Source organism: Betta splendens, chromosome 11 (genome assembly GCF_900634795.4).
Source record: "Betta splendens chromosome 11, fBetSpl5.4, whole genome shotgun sequence".
In the NCBI taxonomy this organism is placed as follows: Eukaryota; Metazoa; Chordata; class Actinopteri; order Anabantiformes; family Osphronemidae; genus Betta; species Betta splendens.
The window spans coordinates 5835743-5852853 of NC_040891.2; the positions used below are offsets into that span (position 1 = coordinate 5835743).

The window sequence follows — 17111 nt, forward strand, 5'->3', positions numbered from 1 at the left end:
GAGTATTTACTTCACGTTAGTGAGAAACATGGAGTTTATTTGTTAGAAAATCTGTAGATTCTGGAAAGATTAGGACCAGTTTTCTTTTTGTTCTGGGATTGAGTTCGTTTCTTTGGAGCTTCCTTCTCTTACGCATTTCCCTCTCTGCTTGTTTTTGCATCGTGGTCCTTCATGAGAGAATTACTTTACTATTTCAGTTTACTGCATTATTGCTCAAACTCGTGGCTTACTCACTGCAAACTGTTACTCAAAATAATGAATCAAGCAGTTCACAATCTAAGCAGAAGGTTTACAGCTTTTACGTAATAAACTTCAAATGTGTTTTACCTGTGATGTTATGTAAAACTAATTCAGCTCATAACTAGTGTTAGAATTTAGGGAAGTTTTTGTAAATGGGCCGCTCATCCGTGGTAAAATGAGCCGTCGCTATGGTTGAAGTGCGCGATTCGAGCTACGATAACGTCCTAAAGAAACGTAAACTGCAAAATATCAGAAGTGATGGAATTGACTGTGTGTGTTGGGAAATATTCCCTGATTAAATGTATAAAACCACAACTGGCCTTTATTCTAAAGCTTGGCTTTAAATAAAATGAGTTCCTCAAAGTAGTAGAGCATTATTCGTTTGCAGTACTACTTAGTACTTCATAGACTACTACCACAGCAAATACGGTATCACCCAATGTTACCGTGTCGTTTTAGAATAATCCATTTCTAAATTGTTCTACGGTAAACGGCCTTGAAACTAATTTTGACCTCGCATGAAATGAGTTCCTCTAATTATTAGAACGTCATTCCTTCACAGTACTTTATTTCAAAACGATGCAATAAAATTGGATGATGTACTGTGAAAGAATTAATGTTCTACTACTTTGAGAACCTCATTTATTCAAAGCAAGGTTTTAGAATAGAGGCCAATTGTGTTTTAATACATTTCATCAGTGAGTCTGATGAAACAGTAAATTCCATAATTTCTGATATTTTCCAGTTTACAGTATGTTTCTTTAGGGCGTTAGCTCTAAAATCGTTGTTTACTAGAGTGAGTCTCTCGGCGCCTCTCAGCGATCGCACAACTGTTACCGTAAGTATCGCACGAATCGCGCACTTGTGGATACGACGTTATGAGTCAAGGCTCTTATTTGCTATTCGTCCGTGTGACTTGTTTTGCAACTCAGATACGCCTCAGCCCAGAGCACGAAGCGGAGACAAAACTCTGGACAACCGGACTGTTACTTACATCTACTAAGAAAACGAGACTGTGGTTCTGTCTGCTCTGAGGTAACTACAGTATGTTTATTATCTAAAAAGCAGCTTTATTAGATGTTAGTCGTATTTCCGGTGTATTTTGGTTAAAATAGACCTAATACTAAACACATCAAGGTCCGTAGATTTTCCGTTGATTATCTCCACACTTAAATTTTAAATACCATATGAAAACGCTAGTTGTCACATTTGTCGTCGGCGATTACACAAACAAAGGCTGAAACCCGAATATTTCTAATCAGGTTAACGGCTTCTCTCTCTACTAGAGTCTGCGCACTTGTTTTAAAAACTGATAAAAATTTAAAACGCTTTTATATTATTTAGATGAACATAAGTCTATCCATACTGATATGTATAGTGTTATAACACGAAGTACTTTTAATGATATTTTTCTTTATTCTACAATTCAAATACTGACCTCTAAGACGCAGTTACTAAAAACACATTCCTAAAACAAACCGAAACAAATTCCTAACATTCGATCTACCAGTCTCTAGATAATACAAATGTAAATGTGTAAGGTGAGTAATCTAGTTGTATGTCACTGTTTTTGCCAATACATTTTTACAACATTCTATCTTTTTGTTTCTTTCACTTTTACTTGGCTTAAGGTCTTGTTTTAGCTGCAGCAACTAACACTGGTGAGAGAAACAATTCTGTGTCTTTATTATTTAGGAAAACATCTGTTTCATGACTAATTTTAAAAAATGTATTGCTACAATATACTGTGATAACATGTCCTATTTATTAGTCTAAAACATAAAAGGAATAGTTGAAAGAGAAATAGTTTCATGTTCCATTATTGATATTTTGAATATTGTTGAGAGCATTGCTTGGCAATTCTGGCTTACAGAATCAGATGTGTTCAGTTATTCAGCATTTAGAAAAGTGCAGTGACACACTTGATCAAGGTAATTGTCAGGGCGTTGTACTGTAGATGGCAGACCCACATGCACAGCACAACACAGCGTTCGAGGTTAAAAGGACAGTTTATTCCAGCTACAAGGTCCAGTTCAGGCAGGGTCATACACGGGAGATCAGACGTGGTTAAAACAGGATCAGGTCGAGACTGCGTCAGGGACAGGCAAGGTCATTCACGAGAGGTGGGTACAATACCAAAACGTTAGGCGTCGAATTGTGGTCGGGCAGGCAAGGTCGGCAACAGGCAGTAACAGGTAACCAAGGCAGACAAGGACTAGGCAGGCTGAGAAACAGAGGTCAGAACAGGATACACGATACACGACAAGACTCGATAAGGAACGCTGGAAAGTGGTGATCTCACGCAACAATCTGGCAGGTAACAGGTGTGAGAGGGGGACCTTAAATGCAGAGCAGGCTAATGGCAGATGAGATGCAGGTGTGGGTAATGAATGCCACGAGGAGAGTGGGAGAACCAGCAGGACAGAGGCCCATGGGGACTGGACTTGCCCACTTCTGGTTTTGAACATATTTCTTAAAAGATTTTTTTTTTCCAGGCCTGAGAGCTAAGCTGGGTGGACAACAGAGCACAACGGGTGAATAAACCTGTATCTAAATTATCATAAAAGAATTTTAACACATTCATCAAACATTGATTCTCTGATCTGTGTTGCAGTTCAAGATGACCTGGGGAAGTATGGGTTGACAAATAAAGGCCAAACAATTACGTTAAAGAATCCATCTGGTGCCAAACTGAGGATTACAGATGTTGACGGCACCGTTTACAGAGATGATGAGGATAAGATGTATGCATGGGGAAACTTTTTCCTTCCTGATCCCGTCCACATGCAGGTATTTGCTGTGGTAGAGGATGTCTCATATGAGGATCTCGTTCTGATGACCTGTGAGGACAAACAGGTGTATGCCTACGAGGACGAGTGCCTGCATTTGGTGGCGTTGAGTCTGAAGGAGCTACTTAAGGAGGGATTAAGATGGCCGGCATACGAGAAGTATTACGAAGGGGATGCCTTCAAGCATATGGTGGGAATTCATTTCCTGCAAAGAAGCAAACAGGAATTTATGATGTGTGGTCTTGAGCCATGAGGTTAAAAAATGTTTTGTTGTTGCCTGTAGACAGAGGAGGACTGGGCTAAAGAGATGCAGAGTCCTTTAGGGAAGAAGCTGGATGAGGAGCATCGTAAGCTGGTGGAGTCGTTTGAACCTAGAATTATGGAAATCCTCAGAAACACCAGATCAAAACAGGTGAGTGTCTGTTTTGTTGTCCAGAGATAAATTACTGCACTAATCTTTGAATATAATTCCCTGTTTGCATAAAATAATAATTTGTTTCTCTCTCTTGTCTTCCCACCAGGAATTGACAGCTGACTCCACTGATGAAAGTAGTTGTATGTTGAGTGGTGCAGGTATTTATATGTAGAGTAGTTAAGGACGTTATGTTGAGTTATGAAAAAGGTTCTATAATGGATCCAAACTAACAAGAGCTTGTTGCCTCAACCCGATAGGACCAGAGTGGATTCAGGCCTCACATTAAAGCAGAAACTCCTGTCTGTTGTTTAGCAGCACATTCTATTCAAGATTGAGGCAAAGGCATTCATCCCAGTGTTTCCTCCACTAACCCTCAATTAGCACTCGTCTAGAGCTGTAGATAACAAGTCACTCTGGTTTTCAGTTTACAGTAGCTTTTCTTCTGATAGTAACAGTTGTTGTGGTTGCTGGAGTCGTTTTTGGTGATGAGTGTTCTTTTATCACAGTATTAGACTAAATCGACTAGAGCCTTTATAATGTGAGCCTGGCTTGGTCTCTCTAAGACCTCAATGAGGAGAGGACACTTAAGAAAAATACAATAATATGAGATAGCTATTTTTAACTTGCACTCGCTTAGAAACAGAGTTTTGGCTGGTTTGTGAGATGGGTTATGGAAAGTCTCTGTTGGAGCAATGTGCTCAGTGCACATTTTGTCCTTCATAGTTATTTCCTCCCTCTAAACCTTTTTAGGCTGAGTCATCCTTTGTTCATTCAGTTGATTTAAGTCTTGATGCAGACAGACAGAATGACCCATTGCAACAGTGATCTCTCAACTAACCAACCAATAACCAACCAGAACCCAGGCTTTATACTGATTTTCTGCTTAAGTCCAGCTTACTTATACCCTGGATAGCATTGGTGATATCACATAGTAGAGCCAATGACAGAATGACAAAAACATTTGTCAAAGTTAATCAATTAAAGTTAATTCCATAACTACAACAAAAATGGTGCATTTTGTAGATATTTTTCCTTATATAAAGTGTGATATTTATTCATCGGAAAAATAAATTATTTTTGCCTATTTTGCCTTTCTTACAAAAAGTTGATTAAGAAATGCTTTTGTGTTTCATTATTTGTATTTTGTTTGGAGAATATTTTTTTTATCACTGGTTTAATAATATATATATTTTTTAGGTCTGAAAGAAAAAAAGGAAGAACAACTGAACTACTCCCAGTAAGAACCAGTTTTTATTTTGGGGATGTTTAAATGACATATCAGAATATAATGCAAAATCAATATGGTTCTACCTGGAAAGCAGCTTGTTGCTACATACTGTAAAACACTGCTGTAGATGTCTGCTTTTAATTTTCTCTTTTTTTCTACCTTTCAGTTTGGAAGGTCAGCAATTGGATCTGTCTAAATTTCCAACACGCACTGAGAGAACAGGTAAATACACCTTAATGTCAAATTTCATAAACTAATAGGAATTCTCCCAAATTCATCAAACATTGATTCTCTGATCTGTGTTGCAGTTCAACATTACCTGTGGAAGTATGGGTTGACAAATAAAGGCCAAACAATTACGTTAAAGAAACCACCTGGTGCTAAACTGAGGATAACAGATGTTGACGACACCGTTTACAGACGCGATGACGTGTATGAGTGGGGAAACTTTTGCCTTCGTTATCCCGTCCACATGCAGGTATTTGCTGTGGTAGAGGATGTCTCATGGCAGGATCTCGTTCTGATGACCTGTGAGGACAAACAGGTGTATGCCTACGAAGACGAGTGCCTGCATTTGGTGGCTTTTAGTCTGGAGGAGCTACTTGAGGAGGGATTAAGATGGCCGGCATACGAGGAATATGAAGTGGATGCCTTCAGGCGCCGGGTGGGAATTTATTTTATGCATAGTAACGAGCTGGATTTTTAGAGTTGTGTTGTTCAGCCAAATAATTAACAATAATGGTTTGTTGTTACCTGGTGCCTGTAGTACGAGCAGGACAGGGCTAATTCACTGCCATGAGATTAAAAAAAGTTTTTGTTGATGCCTGTAGACGAAGCAGGACTGGGCTAAAGAGATGCAGAGTCCTTTAGAGAAGAAGCTGGATGAGGAGCATCGTGAGCTAATGGAGTCGTTTGAACCCAGAATTGTGGGAATGCTCAGAAACACCAGATCAAAACAGGTGAGTGTCTGTTTTGTTGTCCAGAGATAAATTACTGCACCAATCTTTGAATATAATTCACTGTTTGCATAAAATAATAATTTGTTTCTCTCTCTTGTCTTCCCACCAGGATTTGACATCTGACTCCACTGATGAAAGAAGTTGTATGTTGAGTGGTGCAGGTAGTTATATGTAGACTAGGTAAGGACGTTATGTTGAGTTATGAAAAAAGTTCTATGATGGATCTATGGATGGTTCTGTGATGGTTCTATGATGAGGCAAAGGCATTCATCCCGGTGTTTTCTCCACTAATTGTCAATAACACTCATCTAGAGCTGTAGATAACAAGTCACTCCTCTTTCAGTTGATTAACAGTAAGTCTTGATGCAGACAGACAGAATGTCCCATTGCAACAGTGATCTCTCAACTAACCAACCAGAACCCAGGCTTTATACTGATTTTCTGCTTAAGTCCAACTTACTTAACTAAACTTACTTAACTATACTCCGCATAGCATCGGTGATATCACACAGTATGGTCACCTCTAAGAGCCAATGACAGAATGACAACCAAAATTTGTCAAAGTTAATCAATTAAAGTTAATTCCAATCTTTGAATATAATTCACTGTTTGCATAAAATAATAATTTGTTTCTCTCTCTTTTCATAACTCAACATCCTTAAGTACTCTACATGTAACTACCTGCACTACTCAAAACAGTTGTTGAGGTCTGGACAGTTTTGTTCACACATTTATTTTAATGCATGAAATGTATTTTACTTTTTGCACTGTGCTTAATGTATAGTTAATTAATTGTGCTTTTACATTTTAAAATTGTATTTAGAGAATTGTTATTTTTATAATTATTGTGCAATCTTTCTTACCCCTCCATGGACTGGTGTGGAAAATTAGCACATGTGCTGAAACACTTACAATAAGCTATACATGTGGTTGTCCAATGTAAATGTGATGTCCATATTAAATAAATAAACAAATAATAAGTCACACTGGTTAACAATAACGTTTCTGCTGATAGTAGCAGATTTGTGGTTGCTGGAGTCGTTTTTGGTGATGAGTGTACTTTTATCACACATAAGACTAAATTGACTGAGCAATCATTGTACTTACAGTGGTATAGCACAAGTGAGATTTACGGCAAACAAATGAAAATGTTAAAATTAGTTTAGAATAATGAGTAAACAAATGTGCTGGTCCTATTTTTTAACATACACTCACTTGGAAATAAAGAGTTTTGGCCGGTTTAGGAGACAGGTTATGGAGAATCTCTGCTGAAGCATGTGCTCAGTGCAGTGCACCTACTTATTTCCTCCTTCTAAGCCTTTTCAGGCTGAGTCATCCTCTGCTCTTTCAATTAATTTTCTTAATGTAGACTGACAATGTCCATTTGCAATAGTGATCTCTCAACTAACCAAGCAACCAGAACCAGAACCAAAATTTCTGCTTAAGTCCAGCTGAAATACACCGCATAGCATTGGTGACATCACATAGTATGTTCACCTCCAAGAGCCAATGATAGAATGAATGAAAATTTGTTAATTCTATTCCTAATCTTTCTGCCATATTAAATGCGATGTGAATCATAATAGATTCACTATAAAATCACCAGTATAGAATGAGTTAAACATATTTCAGTATTGTGCTGGGAACCAACTTCCACCTCCTCACTCTACTTGTCCAACAATGTTGTTCTTCTTTCTCTTCCTCAGCTTTGAGAAATGCAAATCCTCAAACTGCTTTTCACGGTGCTTTTGCACCACTTTGTCCATGTTATGCTGCGTTTTTATGGGTTCTTTGACGCTGTACTGGAAATTTACATATCTTCTATTCTACTTGATGATGACTGATGATAATGATAATAATTGTGATGCAAAACATACATTTTGTGTATCTACTCAACTATTTTGTTGCCTACAAGTATGATTTGAAAATGCACATAGTCTTGATTAGGACAAGTTCCTTGCTGCATTGTGCCTAAGGGCCAGTTTCCTGTTATGGTTTCCTGTTTGTTCAGACTTAGTCATGTCCTGCTGGAGTATAAGACAGGGGGATCTAGACTTCCTAGACTGGGGCGCCTTGGTGAGGTTCCAGCTCAAGTTTAGATGGAGATTGATAGTAATTTAACTGTTAGCTGTGACCATATTAGGAGATGTTTAAATGATCTTTGATGTGATTGGCTCATGTGTATATAAATACTACATACCAACGAAAGAGGCAGAGCGTTCCGATAAGCACTCTGTGTGAACAATGAATTGTCCATCCCCAATTCAAAATTAATTCAAAATGTTTCAATTGTCTGTATTAACCATAATCATCAGCTTCACATACATTATAGAACATTAGGTTGTTTGACTTTCCCTACACATTAGCTTATTACTGCAATTATATACATGAAAAAACTACACTGTGGATACTAAGCTACCATACATGTCCGTTGAATAGGCCCAGTGATAACTTCATTGGGTCTAACTGAGACGTGGCAAGTTTAATATATACAAAAATATCTAACTGTAGCCAGACAAAAAACGAAAAATGGTCAAAAAACAAAAGCACAGTTAAAACACAGGCAAGGCAGACAAAACTGGAATGTTAGAATCCTGGAGCTTAAGCTCAAGAATTGGGTTAATGACTAACGATGCAGCTGGAATGACAAAATCTCCTCTTCAACAGCATTACTCTCCATTTTGAGGAACACATCACCTCATCGATAAGTAATCATATTTTTCTTCCTTCACCATCACACCATTAAAACACACTGTCACAAAAAGGACATTAATTGAAAGAGGATCAGGTGTGTGTGTGGGGAAACTTTGCTGTTGTGGAGTATGTCTCCTGTCTGGGTGAGCGGCTCATTCTCATGACCTGTGAGGACAAACAGGCAGACGAACAGGCAGACAACAGGCAGACGAACGGGCAACAGGCAGACAACAAGCAGACAACAGGCAACAGGTAGGCAAAAGGCAGGTAACAGGCAGGCAACAGGCAACAGGTAGGCAACAGGCAGACGACAAGCAGACAACAGGCAGATGAACAGACAACAGGCAGACAACAGGTAGATGGTCAAGGCAAGCAGGAGTCAGGCACAGCAGAACCACAGCAGGTAATGGACTCCAGAGGGTTTGTCAAGTCAGGGTCAAAATACAAAAGCACAGTCAAAACACAGGCAAGGCAACAACTGGAATGTTGGCGTGAGAACACAGACAATCTGGCAACAAAATGATGTGAATCCTGGAGCGGGTTAATGACTAACAGGATGTGGCTGAGACAACGCAGGACTGGAAATGACAATAAGCAGGATAAAACTGAAAGTAGAGTGAAAAAGATGGACAGTGACCGTTTCCTTACTCCTATATGAACATCTACACTGCCATGAGCAGTTTGAGGCACAGACTGTCTATGTATTTCAGGCAAAATCTCCTGTTCAACAACATTACTCTCCATTTTGTCCTGTGGGACCCATAGCCTCATCTATAAATCATCATGCATTTCTTCCTTCACCAACGCACCACCAAAACAAACTGTTACAAAAAGAATATTTATTGAAATGTACTGAAACTCTGGTCTCAGTTTACCTACTCTCTATTGAATCTGGGCCTGTTTATTAACTAAACAGTAAAGACTGACTACATTTTTTCTTTTTAAATACTTATTCATTGTTATTACATGAGGCGTTGTCTTCATCGCCTCATGATCATGTACTATTTTATTTAGCGCAACATCGCCCTCTAGTGGAACACCGGGTTATTGTTCTGCATGTCACAACATGTTGCACTAAATTCTCTTGCCTCTCACAGGAAAAACAAACCTCCAGCTGCCCGGAACAGGAAGCGGGGAAAACTGGACTGTCTGGTAGTGGATGCACTAAGGTCGATCCAGTGAATCTGTAAATGTGTAAAGCAATGTGTGTAGGTATCCAAGCTAATGCTCAGTGTCATAACTACTAGCTAGCAGATTAGCTCAGCTGCTCAGTCTCGTTAGCCTTAGCTACGCTAATACCGACGAAGTCAACACAACACAACACAACACAACACAACACAACACAACACAAGACTGGGGATCGCTACCGTACTAATAACTGAACTGGGATATCACGTAGATTTCCTGTCTTGTCTATCTATCTGACGTTTTTTAATACATGCAGTAGATCCTAGGACTAGTTGTCACATTTTGTCGTGGAGCTAGTAAACAAAGGCTGAATTGCAGTAATCACCACGACAGTCTGCGCATGTAATAATATATTTGATCGACCGACTTTGGTCCTTAAATAATAAAAATCTAAATGTTTATAGTGAGTAGTTGTAATAATATAGTATATATATATTTCTGATTGTTACTGATAAATGACATTTCTACAACATTCCTTTGTTGTAGTAGTAGTTGTTGTTGTTGTTTTCACTTTTATATACACACGCATGTCTTAACATCTTTTTATTCCAGCTTCAGCAACACTGTCCATTAAAGAAAAACATTGTGTGTCTTTAATATTCAGGAAACCTCTGTTTTACCAATTAATTGAACAATTTAAAGAAATGTATTACCACATAAAATGTAACAAAGTTAGCAACTTTACCACTGCATTTACTGATTTGGAGGAGAAGTCCTTTGAAACATCAATTGTCTCCATTTCCTGCTTTGTTTTGTTTAAAACCACCATAGTGCAATTGGTACATACCTTTCATTATATGAAGTGTAATATTTATTAACCGGAAACATAAAAAAAATCCCTATTTTGAAATACTTTCATGTTCCATTATTGGTATTTTGAGTACTGTTTAGAGAATATTATTCTATCACTGATTTAAGAATATCATTTTTATTAGGTCTGAGAGACAAGATGGATGAAGCACTGAACTGCTCCCTGTAAGAACCAGTTTTCATTTTGGGGATGTTTAAATGACAGATCAGAATGTAAGGCAAAGCCAAGATGAATAGCTAAACTAAATAACTAAACTAACCTGGAAAGCAGCTTATACTGTAGATGTCTGCTCTTAATTTTCTGCCCTTTTTTCTACCTTTCAGTTTGACAGGTCAGCAATTGGATCTATCTACATTTCCAAAGAGCACTGAAAAAACTGGTAAATAGACGTTTATGTTAAATATCATAAATCAGTAAGATTTTTCACAAATTCATCAAACAATGACTCACTGATCTGTGTTGCAGCTCAAGATTTCCAGGCATCAGTCTCAAACTATGTGTCGACAAACAAAGGCCAAAGAGTTTCCCTAAAGAAACCATCTGGTGCCAAAATGAGGATAGAAGATGTTAACGGCACCGTTTACAGAGAGGATGAGGATAAGATGTATGCATGGGGAAACTTTTTCCTTCCTGATCCTGTCCACATGCAGGTATTTGCTGTGGTAGAGAATGCCTCATGTCTGGATGAGCAGCCCATTCTAATGACCTGTAAGGACAAACAGGTGTATGCCTACAATGACGAGTGCCTGCATTTGGTGGCTAAAGATCTGGAGGAGCTACTTGAGGAGGGGTTAAGATGGCCGGCATACGAAAAGTATTACGAAGGGGATGCCTTCAAGCATATGGTGGGAATTTATTTCCTGAATAGTAACAAGCAGGAGTTTACAATGTGTGGTGTTTAGCAAAAAATTTAAAAAGATGATTTGTTTGTTGCCTGTAGACGGAGCAGGACTGGGCTAAAGAGATGCAGAGTCCTTTAGGGAAGAAGCTGGATGAGGAGCATCGTGAGCTGGTGGAGTCGTTTGAACCTAGAATTATGGAAATCCTCAGAAACACCAGATCAAAACAGGTGAGTGTCTGTTTTGTTGTCCAGAGATAAATTACTGCACCAATCTTTGAATATAATTCACTGTTTGCATAAAATAATAATTTGTTTCTCTCTCTTGTCTTCCCACCAGGATTTGACATCTGACTCCACTGATGAAAGAAGTTGTATGTTGAGTGGTGCAGGTAGTTATATGTAGACTAGGTAAGGACGTTATGTTGAGTTATGAAAAAAGTTCTATGATGGATCTATGGATGGTTCTGTGATGGTTCTATGATGAGGCAAAGGCATTCATCCCGGTGTTTTCTCCACTAATTGTCAATAACACTCATCTAGAGCTGTAGATAACAAGTCACTCCTCTTTCAGTTGATTAACAGTAAGTCTTGATGCAGACAGACAGAATGTCCCATTGCAACAGTGATCTCTCAACTAACCAACCAGAACCCAGGCTTTATACTGATTTTCTGCTTAAGTCCAACTTACTTAACTAAACTTACTTAACTATACTCCGCATAGCATCGGTGATATCACACAGTATGGTCACCTCTAAGAGCCAATGACAGAATGACAACCAAAATTTGTCAAAGTTAATCAATTAAAGTTAATTCCCACCATATGCCTTCAAGCATATGGTGGGAATTTACTTTCTGCATTAAAACAAGCAGGATTTTATGATGTGTGGAGTTTAACCAACTAATTAACGAAGATGTTCTGTTGTTGCCTGTAGACGGAGGAGGACTGGGCTAAAGAGATGCAGAGTCCCTTGGGGAGGAGGCTGGATGAGGAGCATCGTGAGCTGGTGGAGTCGTTCGAACCCAGAATTCTGGAGATTCTCAAGAGCACCAGAAATAAAAAGGTAAATGTCTGTGTTGTCGTCTAGAGATAAATTACTGCACCAATCTTCAGATATGATTCACTGATTCACTGCATAATAATTTGTCTCTTCTCTCTTGTCTTCTCACCAGTAATTGACAGCTGACGGGACTGTGTTCATTGAGTTTATATGATATGTGTTTGTAAACATTGTACAAATAAAGCACTTTTGCATCTTCTTTGAATTATGCATTTAGTATTTGTTAAGTACCATTCCTTTCTTCAGCAGCAAATGGGTCAACGAGAAAAAGGTAAAGTAAAAAATGTGGAGTGAAATTACTTAGAAAATCCTTGGTAACAATTTCTATGCAGAAATCCTAAGAAAATATCATAGGGCTAATTTTTGAGTACACTATTTATATATAAGAATATATATGTATTAGCACCAAAAATAATAACCAACACTATATTAGCACCAAAAATAATAAGCAAAATAATCTTTATGGTGGCTCTTTACAAGTTAAAGTTTTACAAAATTTTGAATTCCAGCTCATTCATTACATCACAGAAGTACTGCACAGCAAATATTAGAGTATTGATGACACTATTATCTATCTTCTTTACATTAGAATGAGTTTTCAAAAAAGCAAGAGACTATAAAAATGTGACTAAACTATTGTAGATTTGCTATAGCATACTGTAATTATGACAGGTGTACAGTACATAGTGAAAGAAATATTACAGTGTCACACATTTGCGTATGTGTAATATGTGTCATGCTTCTAAAATGAAAATGTGATCGAGATGTTGTCGCGCAAGTATTTACTGCGCATGTGTAGTAAATAAGCGGAAGCTGTATGTGCGCCAGCCGGAAGTGCTAACGTCCTTTCTGCTCCCTGGCTGCCATCATGGTGAGTTCGCCATAGTGTGCTTTACCATTTCTACGTTGAATTTTGTTTTATATAGTTTGCTGTGCTGGTACAATATGGCATGTTTACATTAATAACACAACCATACACACATTTCTTAGTCGTACGGTGTTACTGAGTAGTTTTCTATTATATTTTAACGCTGTGCGGTTCCTGCTCGCTGTACAACGTGGTCCATTAGTCTGAGCGGCCCGAAGACCCGGTAAAATAAAAACGCTGGAGCCTGTTTAGGCGATGTTTTAGAGCCAAATGCGCTTCATGTGAACTACCGGAACCTTTGTAACGTGGTGCTGCCATGTTAGTTTCGCTGTCTGAGGAGCGCACACGTCGTTAGCAGTTAGCCGAGTTTAGCTAGGCTAGGCTTATTATCAGCTGTTGCTCCACGCATTGAAATGCTGCTGTCTAAGCCTGGTTGAAGTCAGACCAGTGTCTTGTGTTGTAACTACAAGGTTTCTGCGGTTACTTTTAACTGGCACCGACCCTTCATGGTCCAAGAACAATGTAGCCTCCTGAACCTGTATGATTTCCCTCATTTCTCATGCTCCGTATACTGCTGTGTTTTAAGGTGTTCAAACGCTTTGTTGAGATTGGCCGTGTTGCCTACATCTCATTCGGACCCTATGCTGGCAAGCTGGTGGCAATTGTAGATGTCATCGACCAAAACAGGGTAAGTGCTCAGGACGTCAGTAGACCCTGTTTAAAAACGCGGTTCTACCCCAGCTTTGCTTTTTAATAGTAATATTGACTTTCTCTCGTCCCCTGTTATTTGCAGGCTCTTGTTGATGGTCCCTGCAGTGGGGTGAAGAGGCAAGCTCTGCCCTTCAAGTGCATGCAGCTCACAGACTACGTCATCAAAATAGGCCATGGGTGAGTGGGAATATACAAGTGCCAGCCCGTGCATATCTGTTTTAATCCCTGTTGTTTTTACAATGTAACTTCTGCATGTACAAATATTTTCCCCTCTATCCTCTTACCTACTAATTCTCAATCATGTTTGACAGATGGTTTACCATTTTTGTTAGCTGACTGTTGAATAAAATTACCATTGATCACACAGGGCTAAAAGCTTTTGCAAGCTAACACTGTTGGAAATAACAATTTTCACTTTTCAGAAATGTAAAAACAATGTGTGTGCATGCAAGAAGCATGTTGCTATTTAAGGCTTGTCTGTAGCATTAATACTTACTGTATCTTGTGTTTCACAGCGCTCGTGAGAAGACAGTAAGGCAAGCGTGGGAGAAGGCCGAAGTCAATCAGAAGTGGTCACAAAGCAGCTGGGCTAAGAAGATCGAGGCAAGAGAGAAGGTAACCACCATAGGATTCTAAAAGTGTTTTGATGATACAACTTCTTTATTGCAGGCTAAATGCTTATGCATTGTTGAGTGAGATGTCTCAATGTTTGTTTTTGAGATGGGACAGTTTTGGTTGGTACACATTGAACAGTGGAGTTGTTTTTTTGGTTTGACTCGATAGCTGACTTTATGTAGGTTTTGCTAGTGGTGACTGGGCTGAACCTGGCAAATCTGGATTGATTACTATGTAATACATGTTCAGTGAAATACTGTTTTTGCTCTCTTACCCATATTGTTAATACATTTGACACGTGTTGATCGTAGTGTTTTCAGAAATGGATTTATTTAGTAGAGGCAACCCATCTACTCCTAAGTAATTACATGGAGTTTTTACACCTAATAGACTGCATACTGCAGACATATGCTGGCTTTAAAAGGGTAAAGCATCAAAAAGTATAATACCTCATCTATTTTAACAATCTAGATTGTCTAGTCAATTTTACTATAATATGAAATGTCACGTTGGCCTTGTACATGTAGAATGTACTTTAAATAAAACAACTCAATAGTAGAGTTGGATTCAGTGTGGTTTAAACTTTTTGTCCACCTGACAATATCACTAACCCAATATTTTTGGTTATCCTTTCAGAGGGCCAAAATGACTGACTTTGATCGCTTCAAGGTGATGAAAGCCAAAAGGATGGTAAGTACAGAAAAAATGCAGATGAAATGCAAATTCGCTAAACGTTAGTCCTTCTGTCCCAGTAAAAGTGTAGATCAGTTTAGACTGTGGTGTGTCAGATGATTTTTCTCTATTTAAATAAATGGGACATGTAACATATCCTAAATGTAAATATTTTATGTAATTGAGGTTTCCATCTAACTTGAGTTAATCATTAGTCTTCATAAATCAAATATCTCGCATATACAAGTGATTACCCATTTTTTGGATTATTTGGTACTGGCTTTCTATGCTTCAGAGTAGGTACTACATCAACAGTTCAGATTCTCTAATACAGCTGTGTTAATGGATGTCGGAGGGAACAGCTGCAGCTAATGAATGGATCCTGAATCGGTGATTTAAATGTGCCAGTGAACAAGCAATTAGCAAACAAATGACCTGATTATGAAATTTCCCAGCTGCAGCCTAATTTAACACATAACCGCACTTTGAATAGACCCTATTTAAGTTGTTGCACTTTTGTTTCTGCAGAGGAACAAGATCATCAAGCATGAGGTGAAGAAGCTCCAGAAGAAGGAGGCAGCAAAGAAGTGAACAGTTTTCACAAAATAAATTACCTGTTTAATTGTTAATCTGTGTCCATTCTTATTTGTCCATTTTGGTAAAATGTCACCTGAGATTTGCCACCTCCGCTGTCAGCGGCCATATATATTAAAAAATAGAGCTTTGAAAAAGAAAGGCGCATCAATTTTCTGACCGTGGTATTTTGTGGTAGACCTTAATCAAGACTCGGAAGCTTTTTTACCTATTTGTAATGCGTGTCTAGGTTAAACAAAGACAGCTGTTAAGTAAATGTTTATAATGAATGTCTGGAAAATCTAAAAGGATGGTATAAAAAAGGAAATATAAGATCTTTTAGTTTAAACAATTTCATAAATTTTGTTTGACTTGTTATAACTTTAAAAAACAAATGGTAACTGCAACAAACCATTCTCCAAATTAAAGATGAGGTGTATACAGTCAAGCCAAAATTATTCATATCCCTCCAAAATTCTTGGTACCAAGTTACTCTTATTTAACTAGCAATGTTTTACTGGAAGTTACGCAAGTATGAATTTACAAATGAATGTATAAATGTAAAAATATTACTCATGTTTTATTTAGGATGCTCTTGCATCTCTCCACTGGCAAAAATACCAGTGGAGAGATGCAAGAAGCCAGTCAGCAAATATAAAACTGTTTGATTGCTTTAACACTCAAAGGCTTTTTTATTCATTAGAAGTTAAAAAAAGTTTTTGTTCAAATGTAAAAGCAATCTTTTCACAATGATGCCTCTGGTGCATCGTCCTATTAGCTTTTATTTGGAGAAGATAATTCATTTCTGGTTTTAAAAAAAATAACAGTTGAATAGAAGTAACTTTAAGTCACAATTTGCCAGGGTATGAATAATTTCGGCCTCGACTGCATATAATCAAGAGTAAGAAAAGGCCCTGATCTACGTTCTAACCAACTCGAGTGAGTTTTCATCATTTCTGCTGAATGTCCACTAGGTGGCGGTAACGGCTAGCGAAGCAAAGCCGCTTGTTTTCACTGAATGAGAAAACCAAGGCCTTTGTTGTTTGTCTATGCACCTGAATACTTGGAAAATCCATTGTGCTGCCAGGTTATGACGATAAATAGAAATAATGTATGTACTGGGGGCGCATCACCTCACAAACCATCCTGGCACTAATTGCTTTGACTTGAGTGAGAGTGATCATCAAATAATGTGATGTTCTGACTGAAAGGGACGACACAGTGGGAGGCTCTGTCACAGGTTCCACTTTCAGTCTCCCAGAGAAGCTTGTAAATATTACATAACGCTGTTGGACATTGCCCAGCTGGTGCAGAACAGAACGGGCGCATACAGTGATGCCAGCGCACCTCCCCTCTCACCAGCAGCAGCACCACCATGATTCATGTTGACCCCACGTGGATTTGCTCTCGTACTGTTATGATTCCACCATGAACAGAACGCGGTAGAGG

The 17111-nt window shown here is 38.4% G+C and overlaps 3 protein-coding genes across 5 annotated transcripts; all 3 read left to right on the forward strand.

The window, feature by feature from the left end:
* The first annotated feature begins 1875 nt into the window (after positions 1-1875).
* Positions 1876-6166, forward strand: LOC114865588 (uncharacterized). Its single transcript, XM_029166842.3, has 10 exons — positions 1876-1901; positions 2736-2774; positions 2855-3219; positions 3313-3441; positions 3551-3602; positions 4642-4681; positions 4839-4894; positions 4981-5336; positions 5503-5631; positions 5741-6166. Exons 3-10 carry the CDS (start codon positions 2983-2985, stop codon positions 5804-5806), a joined length of 1065 nt encoding a protein of 354 aa, XP_029022675.1. The 5' UTR covers positions 1876-1901; positions 2736-2774; positions 2855-2982; the 3' UTR covers positions 5807-6166.
* A 3238-nt stretch (positions 6167-9404) lies between these two features.
* Positions 9405-12428, forward strand: LOC114866244 (uncharacterized). 3 transcript variants are annotated; one of them, XM_055512815.1, is made up of 8 exons: positions 9405-9533; positions 10449-10488; positions 10648-10703; positions 10790-11169; positions 11265-11393; positions 11503-11554; positions 12098-12226; positions 12336-12428. In XM_055512815.1, the coding sequence occupies exons 2-7, from the start codon at positions 10463-10465 to the stop codon at positions 12115-12117; spliced, it is 663 nt and encodes a 220-aa protein (XP_055368790.1). In that variant the 5' UTR covers positions 9405-9533; positions 10449-10462; the 3' UTR covers positions 12118-12226; positions 12336-12428. The 3 variants fall into 3 exon arrangements, with proteins under 3 accessions (XP_055368790.1, XP_029023810.1, XP_029023809.1); XM_029167977.3 differs by having other exon boundaries at positions 9417-10488; positions 11503-11573; XM_029167976.3 differs by having other exon boundaries at positions 9430-10488.
* Positions 12429-13038: 610 nt separating this feature from the next.
* Positions 13039-15718, forward strand: rpl14 (ribosomal protein L14). The gene is made up of 6 exons (XM_029167938.3): positions 13039-13094; positions 13678-13779; positions 13885-13979; positions 14318-14417; positions 15054-15107; positions 15618-15718. The coding sequence occupies exons 1-6, from the start codon at positions 13092-13094 to the stop codon at positions 15678-15680; spliced, it is 417 nt and encodes a 138-aa protein (XP_029023771.1). The 5' UTR covers positions 13039-13091; the 3' UTR covers positions 15681-15718.
* The last annotated feature ends 1393 nt before the right edge of the window (positions 15719-17111 follow it).

Bases quoted from the DNA above. Each gene is read 5' to 3' on its own strand.
- LOC114865588 (XM_029166842.3), top strand. From the start codon at position 2,983: ATGTATGCATGGGGAAACTTTTTCCTTCCTGATCCCGTCCACATGCAG. The intron at 3,220-3,312 runs GTGGGAATTCAT...TGTTGCCTGTAG, and splicing joins GGGATGCCTTCAAGCATATG to ACAGAGGAGGACTGGGCTAA. The intron at 5,632-5,740 runs GTGAGTGTCTGT...TCTTCCCACCAG, and splicing joins GAAACACCAGATCAAAACAG to GATTTGACATCTGACTCCAC.
- LOC114866244 (XM_055512815.1), top strand. From the start codon at position 10,463: ATGGATGAAGCACTGAACTGCTCCCT. The intron at 10,704-10,789 runs GTAAATAGACGT...TCTGTGTTGCAG, and splicing joins AAAGAGCACTGAAAAAACTG to CTCAAGATTTCCAGGCATCA. The intron at 11,555-12,097 runs GTAGTTATATGT...TGTTGCCTGTAG, and splicing joins TTGTATGTTGAGTGGTGCAG to ACGGAGGAGGACTGGGCTAA.
- rpl14 (XM_029167938.3), top strand. The intron at 14,418-15,053 runs GTAACCACCATA...TTATCCTTTCAG, and splicing joins AGATCGAGGCAAGAGAGAAG to AGGGCCAAAATGACTGACTT. The intron at 15,108-15,617 runs GTAAGTACAGAA...TTGTTTCTGCAG, and splicing joins TGATGAAAGCCAAAAGGATG to AGGAACAAGATCATCAAGCA.